Source organism: Siniperca chuatsi, linkage group LG16 (genome assembly GCF_020085105.1).
Source record: "Siniperca chuatsi isolate FFG_IHB_CAS linkage group LG16, ASM2008510v1, whole genome shotgun sequence".
In the NCBI taxonomy this organism is placed as follows: Eukaryota; Metazoa; Chordata; class Actinopteri; order Centrarchiformes; family Sinipercidae; genus Siniperca; species Siniperca chuatsi.
Genome location: NC_058057.1, coordinates 11,840,659 through 11,858,336, shown reverse-complemented (window position 1 = coordinate 11,858,336; position 17,678 = coordinate 11,840,659). Strand labels below are relative to the sequence as shown.

Here is a 17,678-nt window from a genome sequence, read left to right as displayed (position 1 = left end):
TTGCTACTATCAAGATGAAACAGCCAATGTAGATCTGAATCATACAGTGCTGTATTTGGACGGCAATACATTGAGAGCTCTTGAGCAACTGTAAAAGAAAATTGATTGAAGGGAGACAAGAATAGGATGTGGGCAGAGGCATAACCGAAAATGCAAAAAGTAAATGTAGCTGCTGTAGACAGAGCTGAAAACTGAAACTATTAAGAATATCTGCATCTGTAAATGTACTACCCAGCACCAGTATATGCAAATACAGAGAGTCTTAAAAAGACAGAATACCAGGAGAATATTTTAAATGTATTACGTTTTTCCCTGCATGAGAAGCTAAACAAACTTTTACAATTTTAAGTTAACAAAGAAAGAAGAAAAGCAGATTACAACCAGGTTTGACTTTTTTTGTTTACCATTGGACAATTCAACACAACAGTGGTTACAGTACTTGTTAGACATATATTTAGAACTTTCTGCAGCAAAACAGTATGCTGTTTGACCAACTATTACAACTAGAGATCAGGCAGGCTGTAGATCTCCTCCTTTTAAGATGTATGTATATGGATGCCAAAATAAGATGAAAGCGTTATTAAAAATTTGTGACAACAAAATGAAAAGGGCACCAGATGGCGATATTAGACTGTCTCAGCCTTCGTTTCCAAAGTTGAGTGCTGTCAGCAAGGGGGATTTGAAAGGCATCGTACTCACGTTAGGACATTTCCTTTTTGTTCTTTGGAACCTAGGTTTATTTATTTCCATCTTGTCTTATTAAAAAAAAAAAATTGCAGAATATATATACACACAAACACACTCATCAAAATTGAAGACAGAAAAACTGGAGAACTCATGTTTGTATAAAAATATAACATTTTATTTCCAGCTATAAAGTGAAACATGTAACATTTTTGTCACACTTCTCAATAAAATAAAAAATACTGTCATACACTATCGATACACTTCGAAGCACAGAACACATTTGCCTTTTAAATTAACTTAAACTGTACAAATATATACATAATTTACACATCAACAATAAAAAAGGAATGAAATTACAATTCTTCCAGTCTTTTCTTCTATTTTTGTACAAAATAGACACTTTTGTTCTTATAGACACTTGGTTTCTTCCTTCTGACCTGAATCAATAATAGTCAACATGTCGTTTTTTTCTTTTTTTCTCAGTGCCGTGGCAAAGCCCACCATGTTCCATATCTAACCTAAACTCAGCACTCTGCTTGCTTTCTCATCCACATGCTGGGCGGAAACTCTGACCTTTCCTCTACTCTATGAGCAGAGTGAACAACGTGTAGCCACAGAGACAAGGCCGACATTCAGGCCTGCGCTGACATACACACACACACACACACACACAAGGACACATTCAGACCTGTTTGTACAGGGGAACACTGGCCTGCTGTGGTTCTGCGTGCTCCATCTACAGCTGCTTAGAGTTTGCAGGTCTGGTCTGGGCTCGAAGGGTGGGGGGAGTTATTAGACACCTCATTAGAGAGGAGGTCATGGTTTAGATAAGGTATAAAAATGCATACAGTAAAATGGACGGGTCTGTAAGCGGGATTTCAAGGGGAATGGGCGGAAACCTGACAGTAGGTTTGTCAAAAATAGAAGTTATAGTGCAGGAATCTCGTGGAGCTGCTATGCAACCCTCTGTCTGAGTCTATATGGCTGATGTGCACCAGCCCTATAAAACACACAGACACTTAGACAAGTGTCTGGACTACTTTTACAATGAGAAAACGACAAAATAAAACATAAAAAAACATATATAATGAGCTGCAAAATGAGATGGAGTTCTGTTTGTTTTCAAGTCATAAGCTGTGATCGTCCTTCAGTGGCTCACGCCATGTCTCCCATCATCTTCTTGTAATACATGGACTCGAAGATGTCATTCTCGCCAGGGCAGTTGTGGTGGCAGGCACAGGACTTGATGAACATCATGTGCTTCTTCATGACCTGTCCGTCAGGGCATTTGAACTCCATGGGCAGGGTGGTGGTTCTGTGGGGGGTGCAGCAGCGGCCATCCAGGCAGACACCACAGAACTTTGGCCTGTAGGACTTGGTGGTGGTGCAGCCAGAGATCTCAAACTTCATGGGCTTGGAGAGTCTGGGAGTACGGATGCATTTTTTTCCTTTCTGTAGGAGGAAAATTATAAGAAAAACAAACTTCATTAAACATTCTTTAGCTATTTAAATGCTGATGCTGTGTCTGTAGAGTTCATGAAAGCAGTGCAGTTTAACAAAAACTCACCCTAATGCTCTGCTCCAGCTGTGACTCGCATGGTCGCACCATACACAACCGGGTCTGTTTCTCCAGGCGGCATTCGCGGTTATCATTGGTGACCCTGGTGGAGATCCCAAGGCCACAAGTCTTAGAGCACGCGCTCCATTCAGTAGTCTGGACCAGGCAGTTCTCCCTCATCATGGAGGGATCTGGGCCATAGGTCTCTTCCTCTCTGTAGGCTGTAAACACAGGAGTAAACACTGGATTAGAAAGACCATCGTGATTATGGCTCATTTCTGTATGAAGACCAACAAAGAAACTACAGTCGCATGTGCTTAAAAAACTACCTTGTGATACAGAATAGGAGACTAACTTACCGGCCAAAGCAGAGCCCATGAAACTGTGTCTGTAGGGAGAATCGCACTCCCACTCCTCGCAGCACTTCCCTGGCACCTTGACCCGTCTCGGCATGGGGCAGTCAGGGCTGGGCAGCCTGATGTCCATGGAGCAAAGAGGGACACAGCCCACAGCTCCATCCAGACAGGTACACTGGTACTTGCAGCTGCTTTGGAAAGTCTCTCCGCTCTTGTACACCATGCCTCCGAACACACATGTGGCTCCCTCTCGAGCTGTGGGGGAAATAAAGGGAAAGGTCACGATTTGGTTCATGTATTAAGGACTTTTAAGGCAGACTTCTGTAATGGTGCACAGCAGGACATCACAGAAAAAGTCCTTATTTCACTTTTCAGTGGCTCACCTGTGCACACTCCAATGCGTCTGTTGATGGGGGCTCCGAAGTCACAGTAGAGGCCTTTGTGTGGGTCACAGAGGTCTTTCTCAGTGCAGAGCTCGCCCATCTGTTTGGCGCACACCCTGCAGCATCCGCAGCCGTCCAGCACCAGGCTCACTCCTGGGGGGCACTGAGGGGGAGTGGAGGGGCACGAACACTGGTTGCTGCACTCCTGACCTGCAGCCTGAGCACAAGACACACACAGACACATGCTTAGTTAAATATCATCTCCACAAAGTGTATTATGGCTACAGTTATACATCCAGCACATGGAGAACACATTGTATTTCAAGGTTAGAGTTCATGTCATGTTTTGACAAGAGTCAGGTTTAAAGATTCAAAGCATAGCCGGTATATTTAAAGCTACACCTAAAACAACTACAGCAGTATAGTCATTTTAAGTGTTTTTTTGACTTACCATGTGTGAGAGCATGATGCACAGGAAAGGCAGCAAAATCATTTTCTTCATTCCAGACATCTTTTCTTCCTTGTAGAAACAGATTCTAGTTTTTCCTTAAGTCTTGTTGAGAAAGTTTTCCTTTAGTCTCAGAGTTTGAGCTTGAGAAACCTTTTCTGATCAAGTTGATCTCTTGTCTCGCTGTAGCGTTTCTCTGCTGCTCCGGTCACAGTCTTTCCTTTCCTTTCTTGGTGAAAGCTAGAGTTTAGCTTCAGTAGAGGAGTTGATCTGAGTTCTGACTGCAGAGCCGTGCTCCCTTTATACTCGCTGGCCCTGGAAGCACGTCACTGGGGGCTGAATGGAGAGCCAGCCCTGGACAAACATGGACATGCTTGGCATTCTTTCCTCGCTTCCTGACCCCCACTCCAGACATCCCACATTCCTGCTGTCTGAAGGCAAGGCTCTGCTGCTCGGCCAAACAACACTGTCTCTCTCAGAGCGGCTTTCATCTGGAATGGGAGGTTAAGTCTGGTTAGAGGCCTGGGACCCCACACTGGGAATTCCTGAAGACTGACTTCACAAACAGACAGCCGGTACCTATAAATATTAATTTTTATTAAATGTGTAGAGTTCAAAAGTGAAGGCACAAAGAAGAATAGTTAAAAGACAACAGGTAGAAACTCGTAAAAATGCATCAACATGAAATGATTAAACAAACTGATTGATGTGTAACGGGTGGTTAAGACTTTAAGCCCACAACAGCATTCCTCAGTTTTGGCTTCAAAGGCACACAGACAGCCTCTACTTTAGTAAATTAACAGCTGTTAGGGAAAGGAAATTCATTTGGGTCATTAGCTTGAGCTGGTTATCTATCAAGGTGCTTAATCCGACACGGAGACTTGGCAACTGCTGCAGTCTTGTAACTTTGTCTTCTGTACTGGTGTGGTTACATCTGGGACACTGCAGTGGCATTTTTGTGCACTGACATCAGTGGCTGAGCTGCAGCTTTAATCACTACCCCATTAAAACACATTATGAGAACAATATGATCTCTCATGCATGACTGAAGCACTTTGATCACTAATACTTCCTCCAATCCCGTTGCATGATACACATGATATACAGATTATTTTGTCATCATCTTATTCCCTTGTGACCTAGCATGTGTACACCAGATACAGACTCATTTAAAAGTGGCTGTGGTGGAAGAAGAAGCATTCCACTCCTTTACTGAAGTAACATTAACAATACCACAATATAAAAATACTCCATTAAAAGTAAAAGTCCAGTATTTAAAATCCTACTTAAGTAAAAGTATGTAAGCTAAATGTGGTTATGGTATCAAAAATGACTGATATATGCATATCTAATACATCATTAGATTGTTAATACTGTTGCATCAATGCATAAGTAGCATTTTACTATTGTAGTTGGTCGAGGTGTAATAGTTAGCTGGTTTAGTCCAGAGGTTCCCAACCTAGGGGGCGAGTCCCCTCCAAAGGGTCAGAAGATAAATGTGAGGGGTCGTTAGATGATTAACAGGGTAGAAAAGAAGAAAGAAAAAAGTTCTGCTCTGCAAATTTGTATGAATTATTTTGGAAATTTAAAATTTTTGCCCTTTTGTGAAATCCTCTTTGGGCTTCAAACAATTATTTAAGTTTAGAGGGGAAATGTCTCTTTGGTGGAACTGCTAATAACTTATCAGACAAGTCAAAAAGGTTGGGAAACACTGATTTAATCTTTAACAATACATTGCATTATGTAGGCTTATATTTTTAAGGTAAAATCTTAATCTGAAAAGTAACTTATAACTAGTGTAGTAAAAAGTACAATATTTCCATCCAAATGTAGTGGAGGAAAACTAGAAAGTAGCATAAAATGTATATACCTAAAAATTGTACTTAAGTACAATACTTGAGTAAATGTACTTTGTTACTTTCCACCACTGCAAACAAGGGCCGACCAGTCTAACTTTCATGATTACAATAATGCAAGTTACTAGTCTGGAAATAACTTCAGCATCTAATCATACCCACTTCACTCAGATTTCCTCATTTGTGATGCAAATAAATGATCGACACTCCAGTTGAGTTAATATTCAACAGATTTGACAGGTGGTTAATAGAATATGTGCCATGTATATTTCTGTTATTTATTTCTGCAGTTGAATACAAGGTGATCCTGATGGTCTGTTTCCTGAGTTACCTGAGCTGAATGTGCCACTCTGCCAAGGAATGCAGGACAGGTATTACTAAAGTTCTCAGTTAATGACACTTCCCGAAATGGATGTTTGTTGACTTGAGCATTAGGCTGCTTTTCTTACTTCCTGAAAAGGCTTAGAGGATTCTGTTGAAAACAAAGGCTGGGGATTTTATTTCACACTTGACAGGACATTTTGACTCCACTGGGCCCTTAGTCAGGACAAATCATGATTAAAAATCCTGAGCCAACATTAGTGAAAGTGCAGCCCTGCCCATGATGGCATAAGGGGCAGATATGGGAACAAAGGCTACATGTTCTCTGGCTTCTTACCTGCCTAATGAGGTTTAGTCTATGACAAACTTAAAAAGGCCAGGTGTGCCCTGTCCCTGGCCAGGCTTATTTTACTACATCAAACCCCAGAGTGGAGGGTTGCAGGAAAGAGGCTAGACAGAGGTTTGTGTATTTTTTTTTTTTAAAAAGGGGATCACACATCAGGCCAGACTCTTATGAAAGGCGGCCCTGCTCCTTCTCCAGCCATTGAATCGGAAATGAAAAACTCCCAAAGAAACCTGGAGCTGAAGGAATGTGAGGGAGAAGCCAGTAGACAGGGCTGTTACTACAGAGGAAGCTTCCCCATATAAGGAAGTCTGCTCTTTTCCTAATATGGATATGTTCTTTCTCTATGCTGTCTCAGTATAGTAGGGACTCCTGACCATCTGAGCGAGGAAAAACACAGCCGTGAGTGAAAGTGGTGTGTGTGTGTGTGTGTGTATGTCTGTGTGTGGAGTATTCTGTCTCTCAGAACAGACCCGAGAAAGTGTGTGTGTGTGCTGTCAGTCATTACAGCCTCAGGGCCCAAACTCCATAATATCTAAAGGAAACAGCTTGATGGAGGAACGTACTCTGGCCACGCTGCAAAACAACACTCAAACTTGGCTGACATTTGTATCTTACGTGCGGAGTACTGCAACTTCTGTCAGGTTGTTTATTAAGTCAATTTATCTTACATCATAAGCAATTTTATGAATGGTTGTAAGGAATGTCATTTGAAAATAAAGTGAAAATCTTGTTGTAATTGTCATGATTTGGCTGATTTAACTCATTTTAATGCCTTTTAAAGACTGCAAGACATTTTCTTTTTATCAGATAGCATTACGTCTGACAGAGTGATGTATTAAAGGTACTGTATATCTGAGTGGTATACTCTGACAACTGAGTCTATAAATTGCAAGATTATCAGAAAACAAAGTAAATGTTATATGTTCAGGATCATTTTAAGGTCAACAGAAAGCTATTCCTGATTGGTTCATCTTGGACAGTCATCGCATTATTGTAACTGAAAGTTAGGAAACTGGATGCTGTTATGATGCTGGTTGTTTTGCTGTCAGACTGTAATGTTCACTGAGCTCTGTCTATCAGTCTCAGGGTTTCCTGTGCTGAATATCAGTAGGCTGACTGGCCACATGCTCTCTGTTCTGCAGATCTGGATGTGTGGATGGGTTGACTGTGGTGGCCAAAGGAAACATATGGCTCTGTGTGTGGTAGAACCAGATATGTCAAGGCTAAGTATAGACCAAGCTATTTGTCTAAGAGTAGCTGTGGGTTTAAATCAGTAATGGAACTGTGCTGGCGATATGTCAGGGGAGTCCGTTCAGCTTTGTGCTTGTTGGCATCGTGTTGTTAAACATACCTGCGTGCAAGCTGTCTGACCTTATATCTTCTACACTTTTACACGTTGGAAAAATGAATGTTCTTTGAGCTAACCAACGCACTGATACTGTTATGGTCACAATGAAGTTGTTAGATAACTTTATGTGTTTTAATAATAAGATTTAACAGTAAAAGCCAAAACATGTTCAGCTTTAAATTTATTTTTAAACTGGTGGACCTTTTGTTGTTATGTACCAGTGGACGTGAATAAAAACTCCAACCAATAAAACCATCACAATATAAGGCCCCTCCACCTCCCCCATAAAATAAAATGCCCTTTATTTCCTTTAAACTCCAATAACTAGGATTTTTAGCTGTAAACAGTGTTTGTGTCTACCTGATGAATGTAAGTCCAATATTGACTTGATATTTTTAGCTCTGTTTTGGTCTACACCAGCTTCTGAGAAATATCTGACTCATTAGCTAAATACTACGCTATGTTCACCAGCTGATCACTAACTTTGTCTATCTATAATTTTGGGCTGGACAGGTAGTGTATAGTAGATTTTCAGAGCTTCATCACTGAAAACAGCTGCCTGCTGTGGCCAAAAATGTTGTTGATGAGTGCGGTGAGAGTCAACCAAAACAATGAATTTGTGGGCCAGAAAACCAAAATAATGAAAGATGCTAAATTGATCCGAAGAGCTGAGGGAAGCTGCAGAGTGGTGTGATAATTCTCGGTGGGTTCTTCACTACAATCAACCCCTTTCACATACAAGTAGTCATGTGATCTAATATAAAAATATTGATTATAGCCACTTTAAAGACTGTTTAATAATCTCACCCTGTACTGACGTATTGCAACAATGTGTTTCTAGAGGAAGTACGTCAAGTAAAAGTCACAACTTGATGCCTAGCATGCTCTTAAAATTGATTTGTGTTGCCATCATTGGTCTAGAGAAGCCTTTTATCAACAATGTAAAAGTGTAAATATGGGCAAACTAGGTGACAGATGACAGAAACTGTAACAGCAATAACTGATTTCTGGCTTTAGTCATTCCAGCATTGCAGTAACAGGGGGAAGAGTTGACATACTGTATACAGTAACACTGAACACTGGGATCGTGCATCATGCTGATGTATTGTTTCACAGTTTAATATTTTTCCAAATGAAAATGTACCCCCGAAGACTACGAAGAGAATGAACTGATGGAGTGACGTTCCTAAATTAGCTCTGAAGTCATACTGATTTAAGGTTATGTGACTCGTGTAGGAATTCCAGGTCAAGGCCTGCCGTCTATCCTAGTCTGGATTTACGCACATTACTTCTTGCTGCTTATAGCCGCATTACTTCACTGCTTGTTTCATAGCTACTGTGTGACATCACGAGGCTACAGAAGCGTGTCAGCTGGGAAGTTTCCAACTTTAGGATCTGTGGAGATGACAGACTCAGTGCCTGACCAGGCTACATTTTTATATGCCCACATCAGGCTCTGATGACGACACTGTCCTCGTTTAGTCTCTCCTTCAGGCGTGGAAAGTGGATATTGTTCCCAGTTTTCATCAACACCTCATGTGTGTGCAGTTCCATCACACTGTGGGTGATGATGTCATACCTGATGCTGATGTCACAGAGGAGGCCTCTGTGTCCTGTGGGACCTCTTTTAGCTGTTTCCATGGTTCCCACACACTGCTCGTATTCAGTACAGTGAATACGAGCAGTGCAGTCATACCTTCCCATCACTTTTAAAGCTAAATAGAAAGATAAACATCAACAGTAAAAACGGCCAGTCTGTCACACCAAACACTAGACTTTAATTTCACAGTGAACATTTTTAGCAGATGTAGCATTTCAGTCTTTAATTTGCTTTTGTGTACTTTTTATTTTATGCCAGTTAGAAAAAAATGTGTGGATACATTTATCCAAACCATACTGCAGATTTAGCGAACTTTATATGTACACTTAGTTTATTAGATAAACCTAGTTAAAATGTAGTCTAATGCAACAGCCCTACAATGAATCCCATATTCATAAAAAATATTCAGTTAATTTAAATTTTGTGTCATTTTGGAGGCTGTAGTTTAAACTGGCAACTAAGTGTATATGTACATGTATATGTATATATGTATATGTATATGTAGGCTAACCCAGAGTGTTCTTTCCCAAATCGGGTCCATATTTGAATCTTTGGTTGTGTTATCTGCACTCAGCTGTCCATTTAACTAAATTACATAAGTGGTAGCTGGCAGCCTATTTGAGGAATGTTCCTTGGCTTTAGCCTTCAAACCAACCATCATATGCCACTGTGTAAACTGCACATGAAACCAACATCTCAAAATGATTTTCCTGCCTGTATATTTCTGCTTCTTTGAACTCCTGGGCTGCCTGCAGAGAGATGGTGAGGGTGGAGAAGCTGAAAACAACATGGTGTGGCAAACAGGAGGGAAAATACTTTTATTTTGTAATTTATTGACATTTTAGGCATTTCAGTCGACTTTCAACTAGCGCAATGGAAAAATAAGCACATATTTTTATGTCAGCATTGCACACAGCCACAAATAAGGAATGCAGAACAAGGGAACAACTCTGCCAAGACAGTAGAATAAGTGCATAACATTACAGTGTCATCTGCAGTATGTGTTTCATCAGCGAAGCAAACAGGCTAATATAGACATGCTGGGAAAGTAAATCGCTGCTTTCTTTTACAATTTGGAGCCTGTCTGCAAAAACACTTAGAGGGAAAATTTTTAATGGATGGGATGATGATCTGTTGACATTTAACAATGGAGAAGGAACAGGTCAATTACTGAGAGATGGAAGAGTTGGAAACTGATGGAAACGTTTTGAAGCCTGCCTTTGAAGAGCCAAGCAGTGGAAACTAATAATGCATTTGGAGCCTGGGATGATTAGTTGAGATTTAACAATGGAGTTGGTGGGCAGATGAACTGTCAAGATGGAAACTGTGTCTATTTAAAGCCTAGAGTGGTGGAAAATGTTCAGACTGGAAACATGCATGAGACCCAATCTTTTTCAGGCACAGCCAGCACGAAATAGTTGAGTCTAGGATTACTTGGGCTAATGGGCCGAGGTATAATATATTGACCGTTAGGTGCCAGAGGGGCATAGTTGGGAGGTGGATTGCATTTTTTGGTCAAATTTTCTCATAAATCATTTAGTTAGGGTCATCTAGGGGAATGCATTTGCCAGTCTGTGTTAACAAGGGAGAAGATATTTCTTTCATGTGCCTTGGACAAAGCATTTTTGACTGGCTGAAGCTCACAGGTGGAAACTAGCACTGGGTTGAGTGCATGGGAACATTTGTACAGATATAACAAGGGGGGATCGTAGGGTGGCTGAATTGTCAAATGCAGAGAGAGAGTGGAAAGTGCCTTTTTAAAAACCTGTGTCCTGGAAAGTGTTTAGACTAGAGACACTGATGAGAATTTGGCCTGTAACTCTTTCAACAAACAGCAGAAACTCATCTCAGCTGTAGATTTACTGCCACACACATGGATATGGAAGTCAGGTGGTCTTAACTTAAACACAGCTCCATGTGCGTCCAGGATGGCCTTTGTTATGTTTCGGTGACCTGTCAGCTGGAGGTTGAGGGGGTTTCTAATCTTAGACATCATGTCTGACACACTTAGTTAGTAATGACCAAGGGCTTCCTCCTCTCGAAGTCATATTGAACCATGATGGTCAGAGGAAACCAGGCAAAGTCTTGGGGCAACCTGACTTCAATTCTGCCCATTGTGCCAGCTCTCCATCATCACAAAGCCATCGCCAGTAAAATCTAAATCAACTGCCTTTTTCAAATTTAAAGATACCAGTACTGAATCAAACAGTGAGGATCATATAGTGTCTATGACCCTAAAGATGGTCTGCCCTTCACAGGTGATGGTTTCTAAATATAGTGTGGGTCCGGCCACACACAGTGCTACAGCTACAATAGAAGCATTTAACTGGAGCACATTGAGAATGACTAAGCTTGTTAGTTTGTTGAAGGTCTGTTCGTTTAAAGGAATAGTTCAACATTTTTGGGAAATACGCTTATTTGTGTCTTCCCGGGATTTAGATGAGAAGATCAATACCACTCTCATGGCCGCTCATTAAGTATGGAGCTAGAGCCAGGAGGTGATTAGCCTAGCTTAGCATGAAGACTGGAAGTAGGGGGAAACAGCTAGCCTAGCTCTGTTCAAAGCTAAAAAATGTGCCTACCAGCAACCCTAAAACTCACTAAATAACATGTTATATTCTGTTTGTTTAATCGATGCACTAACAGAAATGAAAAATGAAAACAAGTTTTATGTGGTGGAATACATTTTGAGATGTCACAGTAGAAAAATCACAGTGTCAAATGTTTTTCATCAGAAAAAAACAGAAAAGGCATACTCGTCTACTTGCAATGTGAAAGGAGTCCATTGCCTATTTTTAGTAGGTTTACCCACGGTTAAAAAACCTGCACATACGTGCTAATTTTGGTGTAAAAGGGTATTATAAAACAGAGCCATCCTTAATGTTATCAGTAACACCTGTGCTTTGAGTCAAAATGTCTGCTGTGAAAAAGGTCTTGTAACTAGAGGTGGACGGAGAAACTGTTGTTCGTCAAGAAATAGTTAGAGCATATCACTCCAAGATACAAAGTGTTAATTAGTGAGTTTCAGAGGGCCAGGCTAGCTGTTTCCCCCTGCTGCCAGTCTTTGTGCTAAGGTAGGCCCACAACCAATCACATGGCAAAACTGGAGGTGAAGATGTATTGCAAGCTGATAAATTAACATTTTGACAAGTTCAGCTGTGTACACTGTAGCAGCTAAAATCAAATGCAGTGCTTCTTTTTGGTCAAATTCTAGTTGTTTTACCTGTGTGAACCTAGAAAATTCAATCTTGTTCACCAACAGCAGGAGGTGGTGCATTGAGTGGAAATGCCATTAAATTTTGCCATCCAGCCTACACTCAGTGTTGGAAGAAGCCATTCTTTTTGCCATAAACCTGCCATTTTGCCTTTGTAAATATGCCAAATTTAAAAGCTTTTGGGGATCACATTACATTACATTCATGTTTATATGCAATTGTGAAATGCGGCTTACAATATGTGCATTTAACCTCCATAGGAATGAACGCTAAATGTCATCAAATTACTGCCTTAAGAGACACATTGCTGAAAACACAATGCCTGCAAACCACTGTTTTTTAAAGGTACAGCACAATCTGCAAGTGCTTTTCTCTTGCACTTTCATGGCATCAGGCACATTACACTGTTTTGCCTGATGAGGTCCAAGCCAACTAGCCATTTTTGAAGTGGACGCATCTGCAGCAGTGAGTCTCTGAAGCACCACAATCAGTCACTGTTGCTTTTTCGATTTCAAAGTGACTTTTATCATCTAGTTACGGCAGGACAAATAAACTCGGCAGGTTTTCAGTGTTCTCAAATTTACTCACCTTGTGGTTCACTGAGCCAGACCACATCCTAACTTTTTTCAATATTTGAATTTTGAAAAAATATTGACAATATTTGAAAAAATCCATGTTGTGAACTTGAATTGAAAATCTTGTGGCTCACACAGAGTAATGTAAATACATATTCTGTAGCTTTCTGAGGCCACCGCGTCTCTGCAGGAATGTCAGCTTCCCCCTATTAGCTTGGCACACGTCTGCATACCTCAGCTAATTAGCTTCCTGTAAAAGCCTTGAATAAAAACATCGGCTTTAATCACACGCTGCTGCTTTGTCTCATTCACTGCCAAGGTAAATGTTACTTCAAGCAGAGAAAAAAACGGACATTTTGCTTTGTGGGTTTCTGTTTCCCAGACAGGTGTTTCAATCCGTGATGTGCAGTTATCCAGGTCAAGACTTCACCTTAACATTCCTCAACATCAAATAAACTCAGACTGTTTTTCTATCGTTAGCTTTTTTTTTAAAGTCCTTCATTTAAATTCATGTGCTGTTTTTCTGAGGTTGCCTGAGATGTCAAACTGGTCTTAAAAGTGTGTGTACTTAATGTTTTACTGGATGGTTATTTACTGGCTTTCAGCAGGAGAACTGTGCTCTCATACAGTATCATATAAAGCTTAGTAGCTGTTTTTACAGTTTGTTTGTTTACTGTCAGAAACAGAGTGTTCCTGCGACAGAGCTTGTTGACTATAGTTTCTGATTATTTAGCAGATGCCTGCCAGTAACACAAATCTCAATATACTGTACCTCAATCAAACATACCAATTATTTACAAGCTACTTGTTTACCTCATATATGAACATATACCCTCTCACAGACCTTTGTTGATTTAGAGGGGGGGAAATTACAGCAACGGCTAAGTCATGGACATTTTTATGTGTTTTTGTTGGATGATTCCCTATAGTCATAATGGATAATGGTTCAAAGTTCATTCTTGATCTTGGAAACAATCTCACTTCAAGGTCCAGTTGGTAGCTGTTGCTGAGCTTTTGATCATATCACATGATCATATGATGATACGATATGGCAAACTTGTCTGCAAACTCCAGCAACATTAGCATTAATTTGGAGTCGTGTTTCTGGCTGCCTGATGAGTCCAATATTCACTCTCCTTTTAGCTCTGATTGGTCTCCTCCTGAAGGAAATATCTAGCTCTATAGCTGCTAAATGCTCCACTATGTTCAACAGCTAGTCACTGTGTCTACCTGCTGTTTGGTGCTGGGCAGGTAGTTAGTGTGAGTAGTACAGTGAGTTTATTAGGGCTTTTTTGCTGAAAAAGTTGCTGAGGAAACTCCTTCTGCTGATGAAGATCATATTATATATATGAAAGATCCAGAACAGCTACAAAATGGAGTTAAGATTGTTTTATTGACACTGTCATATTAATGGATGATTAATAATAGAAAGGGATAATAAGTGTTTTTGTACACTGTCTAATGTAATCAAAATAGTAGCACTGTATGACTCTAGCAACTGTATGAATAATGGCATAAATTCATAAACTTCAAACCTGTGGTTTAAACACAAAACCTGCCCACAGATTCTGCTGCCCATGCTGGCACTAACATCAACGCAAAGAAAAAAACCTTCGATTTGACGGAATAATGTTCAAGCCACAAACGCTCTTATTAGGGAAGTGTGCAATGAGTCCCTTTCATCACTGCTGGAGCTTTGGCTTTACAGATGAAAACCCAGTTGGACGCTTTGGCATCGACAACCAAAAAAAAAACAGCGTCTGTGTGGTGTCAGGACCGAAAGAACATTGAAAGTCAACAACAGAACTGTCCTCTGATGGAGATGTTAGTGCTGAACACTGCAAAAAGGGAACACCGTTTTGAGATGACTAATCGGAAAGAACAAAAGGTGAATGATTAGCGCGAGGAGGACTGTTCCTTCATAAACAGCTGTGAAAATATTGCTCTTCGAGGGCTTTCCCTTTTGCTAGGCTCTCAATGTGAACACACAAATGTGTTCTTAACTCAATAAAGGATTGAAAAACAATATTATTAGCTGCTGCTTCATAAGATGATGATGGAATAATGAACTGTGCTTTTGTGACTGGTGGTTTTGGTGAGCAAACTGTTCCCAATAAACTTGATACTTGATAAACTTGATAGAACTGCGCTGTGCCTTATAGAAACAGCCTGGCCAGGGTTCCCATCTGCTCTAATTGTTTCCAGATATGCAGTTTCTGCACAGTGGCTAGCAGGACCCCTCCCCGTCTGTCTGTGTGTCTGGAGCGAAAGGCCTCTCCCCATCTGTCTGCGAGCTGCAAGGTCAGACTGCAGCCTACACCCACGCCCTATGTCTGTCTGTCTGTTTGTCTGTCTGTCTGGTGGCAATCTGACCCCTTTGTGCTGGTCTATGTGTCTGTTAGCTGGAAGGTCACAGCTGGCCTCTTGTTACTCACTGTTTTCTCTCTCCTTTGCTAAAAGTAGCTCTCACAGTATGTTTTCTGTGGATCCCAAGTAGAATGATTGCTGCTTTTTCTGAAGCTATTGATAACCAAGAGAGAGTAATGCATTTTTCTTAAACTTAGTAATTCTGTAAAGGAGGGACAGGAAAATGACCATTTGTTGTACATGATGCAGGTTAGAAAATGGGTAAGAAACTAAATAGAGGACAGTGTGATACCTCAGCATCCCCAAATAAATAAGTAAAAAATCCAACTTTGTCCTATGCTGACTTTTATTTACTTTGCAGCATACCTGCCCACTCCACACTGACAGTGGAAAATATTATGCTCATCCTCTTCACAACAACATGGAATATTCCCCAGCTGGAACAGTGGAAGGTGGATTCTACAGCAAAGTGAAGAGGAAGTGATGACGGAGGAAGGAGTCATCGCTCAGCTAGCTGTCAAACCGACAGCAGACAACCCAAGTTTCACATGTTTCTCCTACCTCAGCACAGACAGCAAGAAATGTTTTCCACTCTAAACTGCAGTGAATCAGAACATAAAGCAAAAGTTATAAAATAGTGTAGTGTGATTATAATGTGGATAACAGCCAATCTAAGCAAGGCTGTTTCCTCAACAAAAACATTTCTATTTCTTTCTTAAAAATCAGAATATTATATATCTGACATCAGCTTAAAGGAATAGTTTGACATTTTGGGAAACACTTTTATTTGCTTTCTTGCTGAGAGTGAGATGATAAGATGGATACCACTCTCACATCTGTACGCTAAATATGAAGCTACTGCCAGGAGATGTTAGCTTAGCTTAGCAAGATAAGATGCCAGGAAGTCACTGTGCCCAGCCAAGAAATAGTCCAACACATACCCTTCTGTAAAACCGTGACTTGTCGGTTGACACTTTTTGTACGGATTTAACAGACAAGATGTAACACATTAACTTTAGAAGTTCTGGTAGGCAGATTTTACTTTTGGACAGAGCCAGGTTAGCCCTTGTTTTCAAACTTTATGCTAAGCTAACTGTCTCCTGACTCCTGCTTCATAGAGAGTGGTGTCAAGTTGTTAATCTAACGCTTAGCAAGAAAGCAAGTAAGTGTATTTCCCAAAATGCCGAATTATTCCTTTAAGTCTCCACAAATGTACTTCATATAGGTTGTCAGCTTTCAAATAAAATGTGCAAAATACAACTAAAACTCAGTTTACCCTTCAGTACATCTTTGGTTGAAGTAATGACAGCAGTCTTAATCAAGAGCCAAAATGCAACACAGCAACATGCTGTAATGTCTGCTTTAAGGATTATTAGTTTGTCAGATTTACAGATCTTAATCCAGTTATGGCTCATGCATCATCAACTGTGAGTTCACTGCTATTTTTCCAGCTGTATCTAGTCCTGCATAGTGTATAAATTCATCTGCAGCTGAGGAGGAGGAGGCGATGACGCAGGAAGAAACTAACACTCGGGTATCTGTCAAATCAGTGGCAGCAAACTAGGATTTTTTACAACTCATGTAATGCATTTTGTAGACGTGACATACTGACCGGGTATTACCAGAATGTATAGTATTTTCATTGCTAGATTGAATTATAGCATTCTTGCTTCAACTTCTGTTCCTGTTTCCCCCAGCCCACATGTGTCCTTGGACAAGACACTGAACCCTAAATTGAATGAATAGTTAGTTTCTTTGGACTGATGAGCAGTTAGCATCTGCCATCAGTTAATGAATGGGGTGAATGTGACATGTAGTGTGTGAAGCGCTTTGAGTGGTCGGAAGACTAGAAAGGCGCTATACAAGTACAGTCCATTTATCATTTAGCTAAACAGGAAAAACCAGGTACCAAACCCAGATGGGGGTCACCAGACATTTATTACTCACTCCTCATATTTCTAAATTTAGCAAACAAGATTTAAAAGCTGGACTAAATCACTTCTTAAGGACATTTTTACAGTTTAGACTCCTCCAGGATCAAATATGGAGGCTCCGTTAACTAAAACTGAGCCCCTTCACTTACAGTACAATGATTGAAGGGTGCGACAGTTGCGTAACTACAAGGTGTCATGTGATGCTGTGTGAATATGAAGCCTTGTCCCACTGAGGACAGCCTTTCCAGGGCACGTCTGACAGGTAGGTGTTCTGTCATAGCGTTCCAATACACAGCCTGTCTCGGAGGCCCGTTTTTCACTCTCTCTGGTCCTAACACATTTTTCCTTTTACCCTTCATATGCTCATTTTAGTTAATTATCCTTGAAGTTTCCAAATAGTTTTTCTCACCTAATCTGATTTCAGTTTTGACATTTTTTCCTTTTCTTTGTCTCCTCCACCCATCTGGTTTCTCTTTTTTCTCCCCTTGCGTCTGATAGCCAAAGATCTTTTACTAGCTCTTTGTTTTATATCACACATACAGTACGTAGTGTTCTTTATTTTGCTACCAGGTATGTTTTGTGTGTACATGCAAAACTTAAATCTTACTTTGCACTTTCACTAAGCATGTATAAACTGAAGGTTGCACCTTCCTTGCCGTGCCTTTTGACTGCAACCTTTTGTGG

General features: G+C 40.5%; 1 protein-coding gene and 1 long non-coding RNA gene across 2 annotated transcripts; one reads left to right on the top strand and one right to left on the bottom strand.

Moving 5' to 3' along the window:
- Positions 1 to 840: 840 nt before the first annotated feature.
- ccn2a (cellular communication network factor 2a) lies at positions 841 to 3,918 on the bottom strand. Its single transcript, XM_044170166.1, has 5 exons — positions 3,436 to 3,918; positions 2,985 to 3,201; positions 2,605 to 2,856; positions 2,255 to 2,466; positions 841 to 2,139 (listed from the first exon to the last, which is right to left on the bottom strand). The coding sequence occupies exons 1-5, from the start codon at positions 3,493 to 3,495 to the stop codon at positions 1,843 to 1,845; spliced, it is 1,038 nt and encodes a 345-aa protein (XP_044026101.1). The 5' UTR covers positions 3,496 to 3,918; the 3' UTR covers positions 841 to 1,842.
- Positions 3,870 to 17,646, top strand: LOC122863574. Its single transcript, XR_006375039.1, has 3 exons — positions 3,870 to 4,007; positions 5,579 to 14,994; positions 15,422 to 17,646. It is a non-coding gene; the product is annotated as an uncharacterized LOC122863574 (long non-coding RNA).
- The last annotated feature ends 32 nt before the right edge of the window (positions 17,647 to 17,678 follow it).

Bases quoted from the DNA above. Each gene is read 5' to 3' on its own strand.
- ccn2a (XM_044170166.1), bottom strand. From the start codon at position 3,495: ATGTCTGGAATGAAGAAAATGATTTTGCTGCCTTTCCTGTGCATCATG. The intron at 2,467-2,604 runs GTAAGTTAGTCT...CTGTGTTTACAG, and splicing joins CATGGGCTCTGCTTTGGCCG to CCTACAGAGAGGAAGAGACC. The intron at 2,140-2,254 runs GTGAGTTTTTGT...TTCCTCCTACAG, and splicing joins AGCTGGAGCAGAGCATTAGG to AAAGGAAAAAAATGCATCCG.